Raw genomic sequence first — 22247 nt, forward strand, 5'->3', positions numbered from 1 at the left:
ACCATGGGACCACTCAGCCATCAAACCGCTCAGGAAGGGGACGCGTTCTGTCTCCTAGAGATTAACGTACTTTGGTGCGAAAAGAGCAAATCAATCCCAGAACAACAGCAAAGGACCTTGTGAAGATGCTGGAGGAAACAGGTAAAAAAGTATCTATATCCACAGTAAAACGAGTCCTATATTGACATAACCTGAAAGGCCACTCACCAAGGAAGAAGCCACTGCTCCAAAACCGCCACAAAAAAGCCAGACCACGGTTTGCAACTGCACATGGAGACAAAGTTCGTACTTTTTGGAGAAATGTCCTCTGGTCTGATGAAACAAAAATAGAACTGTTTGGCCATAATGACCATTGTTATGTTTGGAGGAAAAAGGGGGACGCTTGCAAGCCGAAGAACACCATCCCAACCGTGAAGCACGTGGGTGGCAGCATCATGTTGCGGGGGTGCTTTGCTGCAGGAGGGACTGGTGCACTTCACAAAATGGATGGCATCACGAGGATAGAAAATTATGTGGATATATTGAAGCAACATCTCAAGACATCAGCAAAATGGCTTAAGGACAACAAAGTCAAGGTATTGGAGTGGCCATCACAAAGCCCTGACCTCCATCCCATAGAAAATGTGTGGGCAGAACTGAAAAGCGAGTGCGAGTAAGGAAAACTACAAACCTGTCTCAGTTACACCAGCTCTGTCAGGAGGAATGGGCCAAAATTCACCCAACTTATTGTGGAAGGCTAGTGGAAGGCTACCCAAAACGTTTTACCCAAGTCAAACAATTAAAAGGTAATGCTACCAAATACTAATTGAGTGTATGTAAACTTCTGACCCACTGGGAATGTGATGAAAGAAATAAAAGCTGAAATAAATCATTCTCTCTACTATTATTCTGACATTTCACATTCTTAAAATAAAGTGGTGATCCTAACTTACCTAAGATAGGGAATTTTTACTAGGATTAAATGTCAGGAATTGTGAAAAACTGAGTTTAAATGTATTTGGCTAAGGTGTATGTAAACTTCCGACTTCGACTGTATATCTCACTGGTCATCCCCAAAGCCACCACCCCCTTTGGCCACCTTTCCTTCCAGCTCTCCGCTGCCAATGACTGGAATGAATTGCAAAAATCGCTGAAGTTGGACACTTATATCTCCCTCTAACTTTAAGCATCAGCTATCTGACCAGCTTACCGATCGCTGCAGCTGTACACAGCCCATCTGTAAATAGCCCATCGAATCTACCTATCTCATCCCCATATTGTTTAAAACTTTTTTGCTCTTTTGCGCACAAGTATTTCTACTTGCACATCATCATCTGCACATCTATAACTCCAGTGTTAATTTATTCGCTACTATGGCCTATTTATTGCCTTACCTCCTTGCGCCATTTGCACACACTGTATATAGACTTTTTCTATTGTGTCATTGACTGTACGTTTGTTCCATGTGTAACTCTGTGTTGTTGTTTGTGTTGCACTACTTTGCTTTATGTTTATCTGCTACTGCCAGGTCGCAGTTGTAAATTAGAACTTTTTCTCAACTGGCCTACCTGGTTAAATAAAGGTACAATTAAAAAAATAAAGAATTCATATACTGTCCCTGCAAAAATGCCCGTTATATCTACTTCGATTTGAGTTTTATTCAATATTCACTCATTGTCTAATTAATCGCACTGCTTAAAATGTTTCGAAGGTCAAATGAAATTGACTGAGGAGTGGTTAAAGTAGTACTCTTTTCTAATAAAATATGTTAAAGGTTCAATTCAATTTACAAGGAGGGACATTAGAGTACCCTACTCAACTCTACTGATATGTTGAAAGTGAAATGTCATTGACTAAGGAGCAATGTTAGAGTAGATACTATTGTGCATCAGATGTCCCCATAGGAGAACCCTTGGGATAACTGCTCAGGGGCAGAAAGACATATTTTTACGTTGTCACCTCGGGATTCGTTATGTTAGAGTAGTTAGAAATCTACTTAAATATGTTGAAAGTAAAATGATTAAGGAGCAATGTTACACTCCTCCAACCCCAATGGGAGTTTGCCACGGTGCACTTAACTCCAGCCTCAGTAGTACTGAGTCAGATGGAATGATTGGGGAACAGGTGCACTTATTTTGGTGAAGGTCACAGACAAAGTCTGCAGCGGGAGAGCCCGGGCATTGGGAGGAAAGTGTGTGTGTGTGGATCAGCTTCGGCCATCGTTCTGAATCAAGGTGAGGCTCGATCAAACACCACAAGTTCTAGAGCCAGCGATCAACTGCAGTCAACCTCTGTAGCAGCAGAGCATCTGCTCAAACTCTCCTTTACAAGTCAAGGAGCAGGGTCTGTGCACGTTCTCCCTACTAATTTTCAGACTTCCGGGAGAATTTGGCAACATCTCAGTGAGCCTTCTACTAATGATATTCATTGGGAAATAGTACAGGAAGCTTAAGTATATCTTTTAGGATACAGGATTTACTTAATTTTAAAGATAATTTGGGATTTGTCCGTGTGAAATAGTCTTAAATTGTATGTGATGTCACTGTTGAAGAGGCACTACATAACATTTGCCTCTAGGGGTGCTCTTTAGGGGTCTCTTAAATAGACATATTGTCCAGAAATCACCTCATTGTATAGAAAGCAAACATTTGATGTACACAATTAGCAACTTCGTTGTGTATCCTTAAGGTGTAAACAGTGATTGACAAGAACCCAGATATAATGTAGCAACTGTGCAGACAGAGCAGAGTAAGAACACTTACAGCTCTCCATGGCGAAGATGGTGATGTTATGTATGGCGTTGACTTCTCTGTCCAGCGGCTTGGCAGTACTGATGACACCGGTGGTGGCGTCTATGTTGAAGAAGCGCTCCAAGTCGGTGTTGCGGTCTATTGAGTACCTGGAGTTAGGTAGACAGGAGAGAGAGCCTATTGAAGAGGCTTCCTATCAAGGGCCAGATTCAACAACACCCGCCGTATAAACGCATTCTATGGACCATCTGTGGGCAATGCATTAATCAGGGATGCATACTGTACATTTATGCAGGCTGTTATAATAAGGAGCAATCATACATCAAATGATGAAGGCTACAACTGATGCATACCATGTACATAACAAGCTGTTGAACAACCAGCAAATGTATTTGTCGTAGAAACACAAAATAGAACTGATCAAAAACGTTCAAACAGTAACAGAGCATTGCGATTTAGAACTTGCTATGATGAATCCTTGCCACACCCCTACCTGATGGGACTGTTGGTGGAATCGGGGTCATGTGCGGCCACCGTCCCGATGGTGGTGCCCACCTTTGCTGCCTCCGATATTAACATCTTGCTGAGCGGCAAGGAGAAGACAGGCGGCTCGTCCACGTTCTCCACGATGAGGCGCACTGTAGCTGTGTCGCTAAATGGGCCAAGGGAGAGGAATCGCAGGTCGATGTTTCTATTGGACACCTCGACACGTAGGGTGTAGCTCGACTTGGTCTCAAAGTCCAGGCCCTACCGATTTGAAAGGGAGAGAGAGATATTTATTGAAGGAAGTAGGGAAAGGAGGAGGGAGGGTCAGACTTTGGGCATGTCTGAATACCATGTACTTGAGTTCTAAATAGTAGCCTAGTTGGGAATGTGAAAATATAGTTAGTAAAATATTGTATGTAAAATTTTGACAATTTCGACAATTCTTTTGGCTTTTCATCTAGTATGAATTCGCTGCATGCTATTGAGGAAGAGAATCATCTTTTGGGACCTTATGTGTTTGACAACTGCTGATAATCACATAAAGGGATGTCCTGTACCAAAATGAAAATATAGCTGGAAACAACGCAATTGTGCATTAGATGAAATAATATTTGTTTGGATGATGTTGACATTTGTTTCGCATACGTTTTTATTAAATACTATATTCTAAATCCACTATAATTGAGAATTTCAATATGCATTTTTCTACGGCTGGCCATGCTTTCCACCTGGCTACTCCTACCCCGGTCAACAGCACTGCACCCCCCACAGCAACTCGCCCAAGCCTTCCCCATTTCTCCTTCTCCCGAATCCAGTCAGCTGATGTTCTGAAAGAGCTGAAAAATCTGAACCCCTGCAATTCAGCCAGGCTAGACAATCTGGAGCCTTTCTTTCTAAAATGATCTGCAACCCGTATTACTAGCCTGTTCAACCTCTTTCGTGTCGTCTGAGATTTCCAAAGATTGGAAAGCAGCTGCGGTCATCCCCCTCTTCAAAGGGGGGGACACTCTTGACCCAAACTGCTACAGACCTATATCTATCCTACCCTGCCTTTCTAAGATCTTCGAAAGCCAAGTCAACAAACAGATTACCGACCATTTCGAATCCCACCATACCTTCTCCGCTATGCAATCTGGTTTCAGAGCTGGTCATGGGTGCACATCAGCCACGCTCAAGGTCCTAAACGATATCTTAACCACCATCGATAAGAAACAATACCTCACAACCGTCTTCATTGACCTGGCCAAGGCTTTCGACTCTGTCAATCACCACATCCTCATCCGCAATAGCCTTGGTTTCTCAAATGATTGCCTCGCCTGGTTCACCAACTATTTCTCTGATAGAGTTCAGTGTGTCAAATTGGAGGGCCTGTTGTCCGGGCCTCTGCCAGTCTCTATGGGGGTGCCACAGGGTTCAATTCTTGGACCGACTCTCTTCTCTGTTTTCATCAATGATGTCGCTCTTGCTGCTGGTGAGTCTCTGATCCACCTCTACGCAGACAACACCATTCTGTATACTTCTGGCCCTTCTTTGGACACTGTGTTAACAACCCTCCAGACGAGCTTCAATGCCATACAACTCTCCTTCCGTGGCCTCCAATTGCTCTTAAATACAAGTAAAACTAAATGCATGCTCCTCAACCGATCGCTGCCTGCACCTGCCCGCCCGTCCAACATCACTTCTCTGGATGGTTCTGTCTTAGAATATGTGGACGACTGTAAACTCTCCTTCCAGACTCACATTAAACATCTCCAATCCGAAGTTAAATCTAGAATTGGCTTCCTATTTCGCAACAAAGCCTCCTTCACTCATGCTGCCAAACATACCCTTGTAAAACTGACCATCCTACCGATCCTCGACGTCATTTACAAAATAGCCTCCAATACCCTACTCATTAAATTGGATGCAGTCTATCACAGTGCCATCCATTATGTCAGCAAAGGCCCATATACTACCCACCACTGCGACCTGTACGCTCTCGATGGCTGGCCCTTGCTTCAAACTCGTCGCCAAACCCACTGGCTCCAGGTAATCTACAAGACCCTGCTTGGTAAAGTTCCCCTTTATCTCAGCTCGCTGGTCGCCATAGCAGCACCCACCTGTAGCACGCGCTCCAGCAGGTATATCTCTCTGGTCATCCCCAAAACCAATTCTTACTTTGGTTGCCTGGCCTTCCAGTTCTCTGCTGCCAATGACTGGAACGAACTGCAAACTGGAAACACTTATCCCCCTCACTAGCTTTAAGCACCAGCTGTTTTGCACCCCCATTATTTCTATCTCTACTTTGCACATTCTTTTACTGCAAATCTACCATTCCAGTGTTTATTTTTTTTACTTGCTATATTGTATTTACTTCGCCACCGTGGCCTTTTTTTGCCTTTACCTCCCTTATCTCACCTCATTTGCTCACATTGCATATAGACTAATTTTTCTACTGTATTATTGACTGTATGTTTGTTTTACTCCATGTGTAACACTGTGTTGTTGTTCGTGTGTAACTGCTTTGCTTTATCTTGGCCAGGTCGCAATTGTAAATGAGAACTTGTTCTCAACTTGCCTACCTGGTTAAATAAAGGTGAAATAAAAAAATAATTTCTAAATAGTATGTAGTATGATTACTACACAATTACTACACAATATGTAGGATGGATGGAAGGAATACAGTGCCGTGCAAAATCATTCATCCCCATTGGCATTTTTCCTATTTTGCTGCATTACAACCTGTAATTTAAATGGATTTTTATTTGGATTTCATATAAATGGACATACACAAAATAGTCCTAAATGGTGAAGTGAAATGAAAAAAATTAATTGTTTCAAAAACATTTAAAAAAGTGTAAAACTGAAAAGTGGTGTGTGCATATGCATTCCCCTCTTTGCTGTGAAGCCCCTAAATAACATCTGGTGCAACCAATTACCTTCAGAAGTCACATAATTAGTTTAAAAAAGTCCACCTGTGTGCACCTAAGTGTCCATCTAAGTGTCACGTGATCTGTCACATGATCTCAGTATATATACACCTGTTCTGAAAGGCCACAGATTCTACAACTCCACTAAGCAAGGGGCACCATGAAGACCAAGGACCTCTTCAAACAGGTCAGGGACAAAGTTGTGGAGAAGTACAGATCAGGGTTGGGTTATAAAAAAATATCCAAAACTTTGAACATCCAACGGCATTAATCAGAGAGGCAAAAAAGAGACCAAAGATAACCCTGAAGGAGCTGCAAAGCTTCACAGCGGAGATTGGAGTATCTGTCCATAGGAAAACTTTAAGCCGTACACTCCACAGAGTTGGGCTTTATGGAAGAGTGGCCAGAAAAAAGCCATTGCTTAAAGAAACAAATAAGCAAACACGTTTTGTGTTTGCCAAAAGGCATGTGGGAGACTCCCCAAACATATGGAAGAAGGTACTCTGGTCAGATGAGACTAAAATTGAGCTTTTTGGCCATCAAAGAAAACGTTATGTCTGGCGCAAACACAACACCTCTCATCACCCCGAAAACACCATCCCCACAGTGGTGCATGGTGGTGGCAGAATCAGGCTGTGTGGATGTTTTTCATCGGCAGGGACTGGGAATTGTGGATGGCGCTAAATACAGGGAAATTCTTGAGGGAAACCAGTTTCAGTCCTCCAGAGATTTGAGACTGGGACGGAGGTTCACCTTCCAGCAAGACAATGACCCTAAGCATACTTCTAAAGCAACACTCAAGTGGTTTAAGGGGAAACATTTAAATGTCTTGGAATGGCTAGGTCAAAGCCCAGAACTCAATCCAATTGAGAATCTGTGTTATGACTTAAAGGTTGCTGTAAACCAGCGGAAACCCATCCAACTTGAAGGAGCTGGAGCCGTTTTGTTTTGAAGAATGGGCAAGAATCCCAGTGGCTAGATGTGCAAAGCTTTTAGAGACATACCCCAAGAGACTTGGATCTGTAATTGCTGCAAAAGGTGGCTCTACAAAGTATTGACTTTGGGGGGGTGAATAGTTATGCACGCTCAAGTTCAGTTTTTTCTCTTATTCCTCGTTTGTGTCACAAAAAAATATTTCAAAGCGGTAGGCATGTTGTGTAAGTCAAATGATACAAACCCACCCAAAAAATAAATGTTCATACCAGGTTGTAAGGCAACAAAATAGGAAAAATTCCAAGGGGGTGAATACTTTCGCAAGCCACTGAGGATTGAGAAAAGAGACAAAGGTTTTTTTAAATATGGAAGGGAGTAAATAAAAAAAATAAGGAAGAGAGGGAGGGGAGAGAGAGAGATGAACGAGAGGGAAGGAAGGAAGTGAGGAACAATAGGAACAAGAAAAAAAAATAATAATAAAATAAGTCCGCTAAAATCACAATAGATGAAGGCCCAGGGTTAAATTCATACCCTTTACTATTCTGATCTCATTTTGTCCACACATATACAATTGTTTTCTGAACCTTCTCAATCTCTGAACATTGCTGTCATATTGACTTACAGTACATAACTGTGCCAAGGCAAAATATTGATCTTAAGACAAAGATACAAGACCCTGAAAATGTTTTCTGACGCACTCGCGCAACTCCTCATTTATTCATCCTGTCAAAGTTATGAAAGTACTGCTTTTTAAGATATCAAATGCAAAGTATTGAGCATACACTCACTCATTGTCTGTAAATAATTCAAATGGTAGAATAAAGCTAAAGAGATATTTTTTATCTCCATCTCCATATATTGTCAAGAGTCAAAAGCTTTATGATTAGGTTCAGAGAAACTTAAGAATCATTTAGAATTCAAATTCTTCAAATTCCAAGGGACATCTTACAGACTTTGGCCGTGTATGAATACCTATACTTGTGTTCTAAATCGAAGACTAATTGAATTTGGAAAAATATAATATAGTTTTATAGTATGTCAAATTTCTAAAATGTCATGTGCTTTAAATGCTAGGATGTCATACTCATTTTGGTTTTTCATCTAATAGAATTCGCTGCAGGTTTCTGAGCAAGAGAATCGTGTTTTCAGACCCATGTGTGTTTTACAACAGCTTAAAATCAGATAAGAGGAGGTCTGTATCAACATGAACAAAGGGCGGGAAACAACAGAAGTGCGCATTTTGAACGCATTCTCCATATGGATGAGCCTAGTATGTAGATATTTGTTGCTTACTGCTTACATTTATACTAAACAGTACATTCTAAATGGTATGTAATATAATTAGTAGACAGTATGTAGTTTTAGTAAATAGTAGGGGGCAGAAGGTAGCCTAGTGGTTAGAGTGGTGGGCCAGTCACCAAAAGGTTGCTGAATCGAATCCCTGAGCTGAGGTAAAGGTAAAAATCTGTCATTCTGCCCCTAAACAAGGCAGTTACCCACTGTTCCCTGCTAGGACGTCATTGTAAATAAGAATTTGTTCTTAACTGACTTGTCTAGTTAATTAAAGGTTAATAATAAAGTAGGCAAGACAGATTTTGAATACAGCCTGAGGAGCTATGGTGTGTACCGGCTTTAGTTCCAAACTAGTACTAACACACCTGTTTCACATAAGCCTGTGTCTCAATGGGAATTTCCTGGTTAAATTAAAAATGATTAGTTGTGTTATTGCCGGCGTGGAGCAAAGGCATGCACATAAAGTAGCAAACTGGGACCAGAGTTGGAAAAGCATTAGATTAAGGATCTGCATCTATAGAGTGTCCATGGACAAGAGTTACACGTCCATGGAATGTGTCAAACTCACTTGGAGATTTGAGTTGGTGTTGTTGTCGCTTTGACACCAACTCCAAACTCTGACTATGACACAACTTCCACTGTCCTAATACGGACACGTTATCTATTGGTCTTATAGGGTGTCCATGAGGACAGTGCAATACTATAGCAGACCTCTAGCAATGGCTTCCTTAAAGGAAAGGTCTGCATTATACCTTTTGCAGAGTGATGTGGCCTTCCTGTGTGTCTCTGTCGGGGGTGATTCGGAACAACCCGAGGCCATCCCCATCCGCAATCCTGTACTCCATCTCAGCATTGGGCCCCACATCCGAGTCTAGCGTCTTTATCTTGGCTACCACTGAGGCCACTGGCAGGGACTCAGACATGCTGAATTGATAACTTTCTACAGGTGAGAGAGAGACAGAGAGAGACAGAGAGAAGAGGAAAATTATAAAAACAGCCCACACACACAAGTTATTGATGATACCATATTCCATCTTCGCTCTATGTCCACGCTCATCGCCCTGTTGCTAAATGAATGCTACCTGTTTCTGTTGTTATTTTTCTGTAGGGTTCCTCTACCCTGTGCAGATTGAGCTATATTAACTATTGTGTGAGTCTGACATGTCTGTGGATAGATTCCCACCACCATTTCCTTCTCAACCAACAACTTCTGGTTTGTGTCCACCCTGAGATTGGAAGGTTGGGAGCTCAATCCCTGGCTGAGTCATTAAAAAATCTATATATATTTAACCTTTATTTAACTGGACAAGTCACTTAAGAACAAATTCTCATTTACAATTACGGCCTACCCCAGCCAAACCCAGATGACGCTCTGCCAATTGTGCGCAGCCCTATGGGACTCCCAATCACGGCCTGAATGTGATACAGCCTGGAATCAAACCAGAGTCTGTAGTGACACCTCTAGCACTGAGATGCAGTGCCTTAGACCGCTGCGCAACGCAATCCAACACTGTTACACACATCTCAAGGAACCATGGAACCTTCAGGTTTGCAACTTCACTTTATTAAGTTTATTTGAAAGCGACAAAGCACATTAATCAACATTTCTGTGAACGTGCCAGATTTAGCCAGCCTGCTAATTTCACTTGAAGTCCATGGGCAGGTAGACAAAAGCATCCTCATTCTCCACAAGTCACTGGGATGGAGCTTTTTGATCTGAAAATACAGATCTTTAGATGGGTCAACCCCTTCTCTATCACTCAATAATGCTGTTATAGCATTGTCTCAATACCGTCTTCTTAACAATGGCACCACCTTTCATTAGGTAGCGATAAAAAAAAGGGTTGTTGTAAAAATCCAGTAAAAATTGCCTTTTCTAGTTGAGTAATGGTGTTCTGTGGTTGATTATGGTCCTGTAGATATAGTCTGGCCCCCAAAATACTGTATACAGTTTTATCAAAACAATGTTATTTTTGCCCTTATTAAAAATCAAACCCTCTCCTGTTTCTCTCTTGAGGCAGCTTGATGTACAAGTACACCCCCTGTACATAACTCTAGTCTATCGCAGAGCCTTACCCTCAGTCTATCTCCTTAATGCTGAGTGCCAAGCAGAGACACATCCGGTCACATTTTTACAGTCTTTGGACTCCAGAGTGGTGCAGTTGTCTAAGGCACTGCGTCTCAGTGCTTGAGGCATCACTACAGACACCCTGGTTTGAATCCACAACCGGCCATGATTGGGAGTCCCATAGGGCGGTGCACAATTGGCCCAGCATCGTCCGGGATTGGCTGGTGTAGGTCGTCATTGTAAATAAGAACATGTTCTTAACTGACTTGCCTGGTTAAATAAATAAAAAATTGTGCAAACTGACTGAAAAGAAGGGCTTACTGCGAGAGAAGTGTGGTGGGTTGTCGTTGACGTCAGTGAGAGTCACCATGACGGAGGTGGTCCCAGAGAGTCCTCCCATCTGGCCCACCATGTCCTTGGCCTGGATGACCAACAGATACTGGTCCCGTGCCTCACGGTCCATATTGGGCAGAGCTGTCTTGACCACGCCTGCAAAAAAATATTAAATAACACTTTACTTAGGGCATTCAGTTATAATATAACTTGGTACATCTTGGTATGTTTTTGAATCAACTTATGTTATGTCTTTTAGGTGGCAATTTTTCAACCTTCTTGAAATGATTGATTCATTTTTTACTCAGATTCATTATAATATTATAGTAACTCATAAAAAAGAATAGACAAATCCCACTACGACTTGCCCAGCGTGCAAAATTTGGCACATTATGTAATAATTTTGTTTTTTTCTGGTTGTAAACTGGTTTTCAGGATGAGAAGACATCATGTGATTTACAACCAAGTGGTCTTTGTTACACTCCGAAATATAGAAAGAAAATGATGGCGAGATCAAGGCATCGTGAGAAATAAGTCATATTTTGGTTCTTATGATCTCGTCAGATCATTAGGTTAAAACCAGATAAAGATACATTTTTATGGTTGATTAAACGACATTAACAAAACCTCCTTAAACAACCAGTACACAACCTGACCACAACATAAAATACATCATAACGATGTCATTGCAACCTATTTTGCTTGCTGGGAAGAGTTTCTCCCCGGTATGACAATGACCATATGGTTGTATTCTAGAATAATCCTTGGCGAATGCGCCATCACCTCTCTGAGCCTTCAACTCATAACTCAGGAACGTTATTACAGTTTGTCCCCGTCGCCCATGGTCAGCACTCTGGTTCATGCATGCAGTACTTCACTCAAAGAATGATGAAATAAGAGGCAGCGCGTTAGGTTGTAAATGCTGTCCTTGATGGCAGAGGAGAGGCTTTTAATCTGGGAACAGACTACTGTACGTGTGCACCCCCCCTTACACTCAGTAACATCAGGAGAACCATTATAAAACACAGTTTGAGTTGTATTAAGTGATAACTAGATAATAATTTCTACCTTTTGATAAAGTACCAGTCAAAAGTTTGGACACACTCATTCCAGGGTTTTTCTTTATTTTTACTATTTACTACATTTTAGAATAATAGTGAAGACAAAAACTATGAAATAACTCATTTGGAATCATGTAGTAACCAAAGTGTTTAACAAATCAAAATATATTTGAGATTCTTCAAAGTAGCCACCCTTTGCCTTGATGACAGCTTTGCACATTCTTGGCATTCTCTCAACCATACCATAGTTGTTTAGTAAACTGTTTAGTAAACTGATACATTAATTTGCTTGGCCATGCTGTAGGTTTATGTTTTGTTACATGCATTGTTTACTTTAATTTATGTGTAGTTGAATTTATTCCGCCACAGTTTGACTGTTGGCGGAATTTTGGACATGCTTTACTCATCTCATATGTATATACTGTATTCTATTCTACTGTATTTTAGTAAATGTCACTCCATCTAAAATGTATATATTTCTTAATTCCATTCTTTTTCTTTTAGATGTGTGTATTGTTGTGAATTGTTTGATACTACTGCACTGTTGGAGCTAGGAACACAAGCATTTCGCTACACCCGCAATAACATCTGCTAAATATATGTATGTGACCGATAACATTTGATTTGATGTCATTTTGTTGTCTCAGCTTTATCGTGTATTACGGTGGCATATGAACTAATGGGTTATAGAGCAAACATTGCAATTATCACAACATAGGTTGTAACATGGCTTTAATCCTGGCTTGGCTTCCTCAGTGATTTTACCCACGTACCGTTACTGGGCAATTTTAAGAAATATTCAGTGATGTATTTATCTACAAACTGAAAATGTACAAAACATAAAACACTCAAATAAGCTTTCAATCGAATTGCCTTTTGTAAGTTTGAGGAAACTTGACTTTGCTGTGTAACATAATGTCAGAATTCTCCAAAATATCTCATATTTTAATATTGCAATCTAACAAACTATCCCTGCGGAGGTTTAATAATTTGTATGTAATTATGCGTATAAGTGACGACAGACAGCACAGAATGTGATGGGATGCTAGGTATACCTATTTTGCACTTTTGCCTAAACCTGCTCCAGGGGTGCTTCACTGTGGCTGACCCTGGCTTCCAACACCTTGGGGTGTCTGTTGATCCAGCTTTTAGACAGTATACATACACCTCTGTGTGATTTTGTTTAATCCTCACCGGTCTTTGGTTCCACAGAGAAGTAGGGCTGGCCCTCGAGGATACTGTAGATCACCCTGGCACTGTTTCCATATGTGGGGTCATCCGCATCTGTTGCCACCACCGTCACCACAGATGTGCCTGCAATGACAAATCATTTGGTCATAAAAACAACTGAAAAGCCTGTTTCACCATTTATTTTTTTCTTCAAGCGTTGTAGTTGAACAGACAGGATAATGTAGGTAGACAGAGAAATGCTGATAATTGTTTTGTCGAAGTAGCTGTGGAACCAGGATTTGATCCCATGGGGGCTCGGATGAATAGTGATCGTGGTGGTGTTATCCACTAGACGAAAGGCCAAAAGTAGGGTTGTAGTGATACTGTATTGCATGGTGTAGGCTAGAGTTGGTCTTGCGTTTCAATTCAATGTGTTACTTTTAAAAAAAATTTACTAGGCAAGTCAGTTAAGAACAAATTCTTATTTTCAATGACGGCCTAGGAACAGTGGGTTAACTGCCTTGTTCAGGGGCAGAACAACAGATTTTTACCTTGTCAGCTTTGGGATTCAATCTTGTAACCTTTCAGTTACTAGTCCAATGCTCTACCCACTAGGCTACCTGCCGCCCCGTTCTCATGAGCCTGGTTTGTGAGGTGTGCTTTGAAAATCAGCCCAAACTTTGTTATTTCAAACTGCTTCAAAACACAGCTTTGCTAATATGAAACTTGTGATAAAGCCTGCTTATGTTTAATAAACATTTTGAACATGATCCTAATTAAAACACATGGACACTAATAGTTGTTTTGTGAATTTATCATTTCCGCCATGCCCTGAATCGGGAAGAACAACAAGTTTCAAGACAGCCCACACGGAAGCTACCACAGACATACAGTACATTTGCGGGTTTTGATTGCATGCATGTGTTTTTTCCATTTGCATTGGTATACACATACTCACACAGTTCCAAGACATGATGCATTCCCCAACATACAATATCAGCATATAAAATGTCACCCAATCACTACCTTGGTGGTTCAACTGGCCTTCAGTAATTCAACTGCAATTCTTCAACACAATCGATTCAGTCACAAGGGGACCATTTCAGCCAGCTATAGTGGCTACTCAAATGTATTGGTAGAATCTTGAATTCAGTTAAATAAGTCCCCCCCCCGGTCCCTTTCTCCTCATGATTGGGAAGGCCGCCTCCTTTCCCGGTTGTTTAATGGCTTCACAGCCGGCTGCTCTTTCACTATATCTTGGTCAAGGTACAATTCAATGGCTCTCTATGAAGACAAAAGTCTACTTTTCGACGCTTCTTGTATTTTTTATGGCACTCTTTTTTATGTTTTTGCCCTTTGACTGCCAATTGTGGCTTTGAACATATTTATTTCATAAGGGATACAGAGATGTCACCACTGTGTTACTTTGGTGGCACTTAAAGGGAAAATTGGGGGAACATATTTGACCTTTACGGTAAAATGTAAAAACTTTGACCAAAGTTACTGGAATCTTCAGGAATTTAGGTAATTAACAGAAAATCTATAACAGTCTACCGTAACTTTGGTAATTTATACTTGAATGTATGAAAGAGAATGTTGCAAAAGAGAATGTTCTCAGTCAATTTACCTGGTAGAATAAGGGTTAAATAAAAATGAAAATACTATAGCCGACATATTTCGGATTTCTTTCTACGTGCCATCTCAATAGTCACAGTAAATTGTCTTGAGAAGCATTACTGCAAACAAGCTATTAATTACCAAATTAAACAAATAGTTCTCTTAATCAGATCCATTCACACTACATGACCAAAAGTATGTGGACACTCGTCAAAACTTTATATGGAGTTTGTCCTCCCTTTGCTGCTATAATAGCCTCCAATCTACTGGGAAGGCTTTCCACTAGATGTTGGAACATTGTTGCATGGACTTGCTTCCAATGAGCCACAAGAGCATGAGCGAGGTCGGACACTGATGTTGAGCGATTAGGCCTGGCTTGCAGTCAGCATTCTAATTCATCCCAAAGGTGTTTGATGGGGTTGACGTCAGTGTTCTGTGGAGGCCAGTCAAGTTCTTCCACACCGATCTCGACAAACCATTTCATTTTTGCTTGGACCTTGCTTTGTGCACGGGGCATTGTCATGCTGAAACAGGAAAGGACCTTTCCCAATTTGTTTCCACAAAGTTGGAAGCACTGAATAGTCTAGAATGTCATTGTATGTTGTACGGTTAAGATTTCTCATCACTGGAAATAAGGGGCCTAGCCCGAACCATGAAAAACAGTCCCAGACATTATTACTCCTCCACCAAATGGTACAGTTGGGACTACAACTAGCGTTCTCCTGGCATCCGCCAAACCCAGATTAGCTCCGATGGACTGCCAGATGGTGAAGCATGATGCATTACTCCAGAGAAAGCGTTTCCACTGCTCCAAAGTCCAATGGCGGCAAGCTTTACAATGGCGGTGACTCCAGCCAATGCTTGACATTGCGTATGGTGATCTTATGCTTGTGTGCAGCTGATCGGCCATGGAAACCCATTTCCTGACGCTCCCGATAAACAGATATTGTCCTGACGTTGCTTCCCGTTCGGTTGCTACAGACAATTTTGTGAGGAGACTAATTTTCGGGATGTCTCATGGTCTGACAAATACCACTCTAGCTCTGTCACCTTTCACCGTAGATGCGGAAGTGTGATTCATAAGCATCCGATGCAAAAGCATCCAAGTTATCACTATCTTAAACTGACAGTGATGGTGATTTTTTTAATGCTAATTAGATTCCCGCTGGTGCGTGGACATCAACTCTATGGGGTAAAAAAAGGTAAGGGCATTGATCAGAAAACCAGTCAGTATCTGGCATAACTACCATTTGCCTCATGCAGTGTGACACATCTCCTTTGCATAGAGTTGATCAGGCTGTTGATTGTGGCCTGTGTAATGTTGTACCACTCCTTTTCAATGGCTTTGCGAGGTTGCTGGATATTGGAGGGAACTGAAACAAGCTGTTGACATGTCGATCCAGAGCATCCCAAACTTGCTCAACAGGTGACATGTCTAGTGAGTATGCAGGCCATGGAAGAATTGGGACATTTTCAGCTTCCAGGAATTGTGTATAGATCCTTGGGAAATGGGGCCATTCATTATCATCCTGAACTATGAGGTGTTGGCGGCGGATGAATTGCACGACAATGGACCTCAGGATCTTGTCACTGTGTCTCTGTGCATTCAAATTGCCATCGATAAAACAAAACAGTGTTCGTTGTCCGTAGCTTATGCCTGCCCATACCATAACCCCACCGCCACCATGGGGGCACTCTGTTCGGTTCTGCAAACCCACAGTTTCATCAGCTGTCCGGTTGGCTGGTCTCAGATGAACTCGCAGGTGAAGAAGTTGGATGTGGAGGTCTTGGGCTGGCGTGGTTACACATGGTCAGCAGTTGCAAGGCAGTTACCAAATTCTCTAAAACAACATTGGAGGTATCTTATGGTAGAGAAATTAACATCCAGTTCTCTGGTAACAGCTCTGGTGGACATTACTGCAGTCAAAATGCCAATTGCACGCTCCCTCAAAACTTGAGACATCTGTGGAATTGTGCTGTGTGACAAAACTGCACATTTTAGAGTGCCGTTTTATTGTCCCCAGCACAAGGTGCAGCTGTGTAAGGATCAGGCTGTTTAATCAGCTTCTTGATATGCCACACCTGTCAGGTGGATGGATTATCTTGGCAAAGGAGAAATGCTCACTTACAAGGATGTCAATGCATGTGTGCAAAGAATTTGAGAGCAATAAGTGTTTTATGTGTATTGAACATTTCTGGGATCTTTTTTTTCAGCTCATGAAACATGGGACTAACACTTTACATGTTGCGTTCATATTTTTGTCCAGTGTAGTAAGAAAGTTAAACAAAACGTCCTCTATGCTACACAGTGTATGCCTATTGCTTGTCACCCACTACGCATTTTTTGCACCATTCCATAGGACTTCCCAGCAGGAAAAACTGGTTGAAATTAGATGGTTGAAATTAGATAACTCCAACTAAAAACAGTTTTTGCTCGGTTTTGCCAGCTGGGTTGATGTCACTTAATGTTACTCACCCACTGGGGACATCTCGGGGACCCTGGCTGAGTAGGGCCCATTCAGGAACTTGGGCTCATTGTCATTAATATCCTGGACCTTGATGACAAACTCGGACTCAGGCTCCACGGGCAGGTTGTTTTCGCGATTCCTGGCCTGAGCCCGGAGTGTGTAGTAAGCCTGCTCCTCGCGATCCAGACGCTTGGTGGCATGGATATCACCAGTGTTCTCGTCAATGGTGAAGATGGAGGTAGCTCCCTGACCATTGAGCACGTACTTCACCTGCCCTTCACCCTTATCCACATCCGAGTGCAGCTACAGGGATAGAGATGAGGTTATATTACAAAATAAAACAGCTTAATTTTCCATTTGTCACAATGGAAAGTGGTCCTCTGCTCTGCACTCAATAACACCCCCCAGACAACTAAACAAACACATTTTGAGGTTGTGGGAGTCAGATAGTTATTGAGGCAATATCAAAGATGACACTTTACATGTCTTTGTGTTAATAGTTTGAGTTTATTTAATTTTTATAGGGACAGTGCACATAAATCAACTTTTCAGTAAAAGTGCCGGTTTTAGCCAGCCGGCTAATTTTCAACCGCAGTCCCTGGACAGGTTATTGAAAACAATTACAATATAGACAATAGCAACATAGGACAAGCAAGACATAGCATACAGACAGAGCAACATAGGACAAGCAAGACGTAGCATACAGACATAGCAACATAGAACAAAAAGCAGCAAGACAAAATTCATAAAAGCAACAAAGTGTTTCCACACCTCACAAGCTACAGACAACATGGAAAGCGGCAATAGCACTTCAAAATCAAACCAGTGACAATATTGATTTACTCATATATCAAATGATGAATTCCTGTTTTCCAGTGTCTGTTGGAAAGCAGACTGAACTGGGTTTTCCTCTAGGATTTTGCCTGTGCTTAGCGTTATATCGTTTATTTATTAGTGGTTTATTAGTGTTTGCTGATGACAAGCATACCAATAACATTATGCAGCCAACACCATTATTGACTCAACAAATTTCAGCTTTTATTTTTAATGAATTAGTAAAAAATGCTAAAAACATAATTCCACTTTGACATCATGGGGTATTGTGTATTGTGTATCTCAATTTAACCAATTTGAAATTAAGGCAGTAACACAACAAACTATGGAAAAAGTCAAGGGGTGTGTACTTTCTGAAGGCACTGTATATCATTGAACTAATATACACTGCTCAAAAAAATAAAGGGAACACTAAAATAACACATCCTAGATCTGAATGAATGAAATATTTTTATTAAATACTTTTTTCTTTACATAGTTGAATGTGCTGACAACAAAATCACACAAAAAGTATCAATGGAAATCAAATGTATCAACCCATGGAGGTCTGGATTTGGAGTCACACTCAAAATTAAAGTGGAAAACCACACTACAGGCTGATCCAACTTTGATGTAATGTCCTTAAAACAAGTCAAAATGAGGCTCAGTAGTGTGTGTGGCCTCCACCTGCCTGTATGACCTCCCGACAATGCCTGGGCATGCTCCTGATGAGGTGGCGGATGGTCTCCTGAGGGATCTCCTCCCAGACCTGGACTAAAGCATCCGCCAACTCCTGGACAGTCTGTGGTGCAACGTGGCGTTGGTGGATGGAGCGAGACATGATGTCCCAGATGTGCTCAATTGGATTCAGGTCTGGGGAACGACCGGCCAGTCCATAGCATCAATGCCGTCCTCTTGCAGGAACTGCTGACACACTCCAGCCACATGAGGTCTAGCATTGTCTTGCATTAGGAGGAACCCAGGGCCAACCGCACCAGCATATGGTCTCACAAGGGGTCTGAGGATCTCATCTCGGTACCTAATGGCAGTCAGGCTACCTCTGGCGAGCACATGGAGGGCTGTGCGGCCCCCCCAAAGAAATGCCACCCCACATCATGACTGACCCACCGCCAAACCGGTCATGCTGGAGGATGTTGCAGGCAGCAGAACGTTCTCCACGGCATCTCCAGACTGTCACGTCTGTCGCATGTGCTCAGTGTGAACCTGCTTTCATCTGTGAAGAGCACAGGGCGCCAGTGGCGAATTTGCCAATCTTGGTATTCTCTGGCAAATGCAAAATGTCCTGCACGGTGTTGGGCTGTAAGCACAACCTCCACCTGTGGACGTCGGGACCTCATAACACCCTCATGGAGTCTGTTTCTGACCGTTTGAGCAGACACATACACATTTGTGGCCTGCTGGAGGTCATTTTGCAGGGCTCTGGCAGTGCTCCTCCTTGCACAAAGGCGGAAGGAGCGGTCCTGCTGCTGGGTTGTTGCCCTCCTACGGCCTCCTCCACATCTCCTTATGTCCTGGCCTGTCTCCTGGTAGCGCCTCCATGCTCTGGACACTACGCTGACAGACACAGCAAACCTTCATGCCACAGCTCACATTGATGTGCCATCCTGGATGAGCTGCACTACCTGAGCCACTTGTGTGAGTTGTAGACTCCGTCTCATGCTACCAAACATCAGTCAGGAATCTTAGGAACTAAGAAGTGGTCTGTAGTCACCACCTGCAGAACCACTCCTTTATTGGGGGTGTCTTGCTAATTGCCCATAATCTCCACCTGTTGTCTATTCCATTTGCACAACAGCATGTGAAATGTATTGTCAATCAGTGTTGCTTCCTAAGTGGACAGTTTGATTTCACAAAAGTGTGATTGACTTGGAGTTACATTATGTTGTTTAAGTGTTCCCTTTATTTTTTTGAGCAGTGTAGAATAATCCCTAGAGACTGTTGAAATGATTTGATCTGGTTTAGACATTTTTTACAAGACAGCTGGGAATTGCGTGTTAAGATTAAGTCAAGTTGTTCTGTTCTTCACACACCTCAGTCTTTGCAGAATCAGCACATTTCTGGAACACATGAATACCAACTGCCGTTCTTGGTCAAGGATATCTTGTTAAACATAATACATCAGTGTACAACACGCTTTACATTTCTCAAGTACCACTCCAGGTGCCCTCGGTTTCGGGGATCTGTTTTCAAGAAAATGTGTTTTTCTGTCATTTCTTATTTATTAGAGGTGGTGTAACATGGATTTGCGTAGTAATATTTTTCCCCTGTGTACAAACTTTGCTCATTATTCCCATGGATTTCATTCAAATACAGCCACTGAATATTGGACAACAGGTTTATTTCACATCTGACTCCGTATGTGAAGAAACATAATGCGCCAGGGTTTTTCGTATCACATTCTGAATTAAGGAAATTTATAATCAATGCTATTAATATAATTGCTTTATGTAAAAACAAAAACACAGGCCTACTGGGTATCTCTAAAACTGACCATCCTACCGATCCTCAACTTCGGCGAAGTCATTTACAAAATAGCCTCCAATACCCTACTCAATAAATTGGATGCAGTCTATCACAGTGCCATCCGTTTTGTCAGCAAAGCCCCATATACTACCTACCACTGCGACCTGTACGCTCTCGTTGGCTGGCCCTCGCTTCATACTCGTCGCCAAACCCACTGGCTCCAGGTAATCTACAAGACCCTGCTTGGTAAAGACCCCCCTTAATCTCAGCTCGCTGGTCACCATAGCAGCACCCACCTGTAGCACGCGCTCCAGCAGGTATATCTCTCTGGTCACCCCCAAAACCAATTATTCCTTTTTCCTCTCCTTCCAATTCTCTGTTGCCAATGACTGGAACAAACTACAAAATTCTCTGAAACTGGAAGCGCTTATCTCCCTCACTAGCTTTAAGCACCAGCTGTCAGAGCAGCTCACAGATTACTGCACCTGTACATAACCCATCTATAATTTAGCCCAAACAACTACCTCTTCCCCTACTGTATTTATTTATTTATTTATTTTGCTCCTTTGCACCCCATTATTTATATTTCTACTCTGCACATTCTTCCACTGCAAATCTACCATTCCAGTGTTTTACTTGCTATGTTGTATTTACTTTGCCACCATGGCCTTTTTTTGCCTTATCTCACCTCATTTGCTCACATCGTATATAGACTTATTTTTCTACTGTATTATTGACTGTATGTTTGTTTTACTCCATGTGTAACTCTGTGTTGTTGTATGTGTCGAAACTACTTTGCTTTATCTTGGCCAGGTCGCAATTGTAAATGAGAACTTGTTCTCAACTTGCCTACCTGGTTAAATAAAGGTGAAATAAATCAAATAAAAAAAAATGTTCATTTCTCAATGGAAAATAATTCTAACACAACACATTTATGACTGTAATATGTGTCTGTTGAGGCTACTGAGGGGAGGACAGTTCATAATACGGACAGGATGGAGTAAATGGAATGGTATCAAACACATTTTGTTTTGTTTTAATGTGTTTGATATAATTCCATTCACTCCATTCCAGCCATTAAACTCAATTTTAGCCATTATTTTAGAGCCGTTCTCCCCTCAGCAGCCTTCACTGGTATCTGGAGATTGAAAAGAAATGCTCTATATCATCTCAAACAGGAAATCTATGTTGTCCTTCTCCCTCTCTACCCATCCACCCCCGCTCTTTCTTTCCCTCTGTTTCAAATAGAGAAACACTTTTTCTCTGACTGAAAAGCTTTATTTAATTTCCGTCTCTTGAGGCACCTGGGTCACAAGCCAGGCTCTTAGCTTTTTCTCCTCTAATATTGAAACCATCATCATTTTCAAGTCAACCCTCTCCAGACTCAGGAGTATGAAAAGAGAGTGTGTGTGTGTGTTTGGTTTTACTATCCTTGTGGGGAACAGAAGTACTTACAAGGATAGTAAAACAAGGAAAATCCGGACAAATGGGGACATTTCGCAGTTCCCCACAAAGAAAAAGGCTATTATTGGCTTAGGGGTGAAGGATAGGAGTTAGAGTTAGGGGTTAAGGTTAGGGAAAATAGGATTTAAATAGTTAAACAAATGTGCGTGTGTGTGTTTGGGGGGCATGGTTGTGTTTTGTTCTGTGTTCTGCTCAGTCATCTGTGTATATACAGTAATGAACCAAGGAGAAAAACACAGAAGTCTATTCCATATTCACCCTCCTCTCTATAGGTAAAGGCTCGCAGTCCCAATAACAAGACGGTCTCCATGGCACAGCTCAATGCTCTTTTCTAAGTGACTGCCCGCAGCTACTTAAGTTACACTATTTAGAACCTTTTTTCTGCTTTAGTTTCCAGACATTGTGTTATTTGTTCAAAG

General features: G+C 41.8%; 1 protein-coding gene across 1 annotated transcript in view; it reads right to left on the minus strand.

Annotated features, from left to right (window-relative positions):
• Nucleotides 1-22247, minus strand: part of LOC139387548 (cadherin-7-like) — a 128948-nt gene that overhangs the window by 85170 nt on the left and 21531 nt on the right. The window contains exons 2-7 of the mRNA XM_071133851.1: nucleotides 17076-17370; nucleotides 13007-13126; nucleotides 10740-10907; nucleotides 9103-9290; nucleotides 3223-3476; nucleotides 2742-2878 (exon numbers count right to left, since the gene is read on the minus strand). Of these exons, the coding sequence (XP_070989952.1) occupies nucleotides 2742-2878; nucleotides 3223-3476; nucleotides 9103-9290; nucleotides 10740-10907; nucleotides 13007-13126; nucleotides 17076-17370 (1162 nt within the window). The remainder of the gene's footprint in view (nucleotides 1-2741; nucleotides 2879-3222; nucleotides 3477-9102; nucleotides 9291-10739; nucleotides 10908-13006; nucleotides 13127-17075; nucleotides 17371-22247) is intronic.

The sequence above is a fragment of the Oncorhynchus clarkii genome, chromosome 28 (assembly GCF_045791955.1).
Source record: "Oncorhynchus clarkii lewisi isolate Uvic-CL-2024 chromosome 28, UVic_Ocla_1.0, whole genome shotgun sequence".
NCBI classification, from domain to species: Eukaryota; Metazoa; Chordata; class Actinopteri; order Salmoniformes; family Salmonidae; genus Oncorhynchus; species Oncorhynchus clarkii.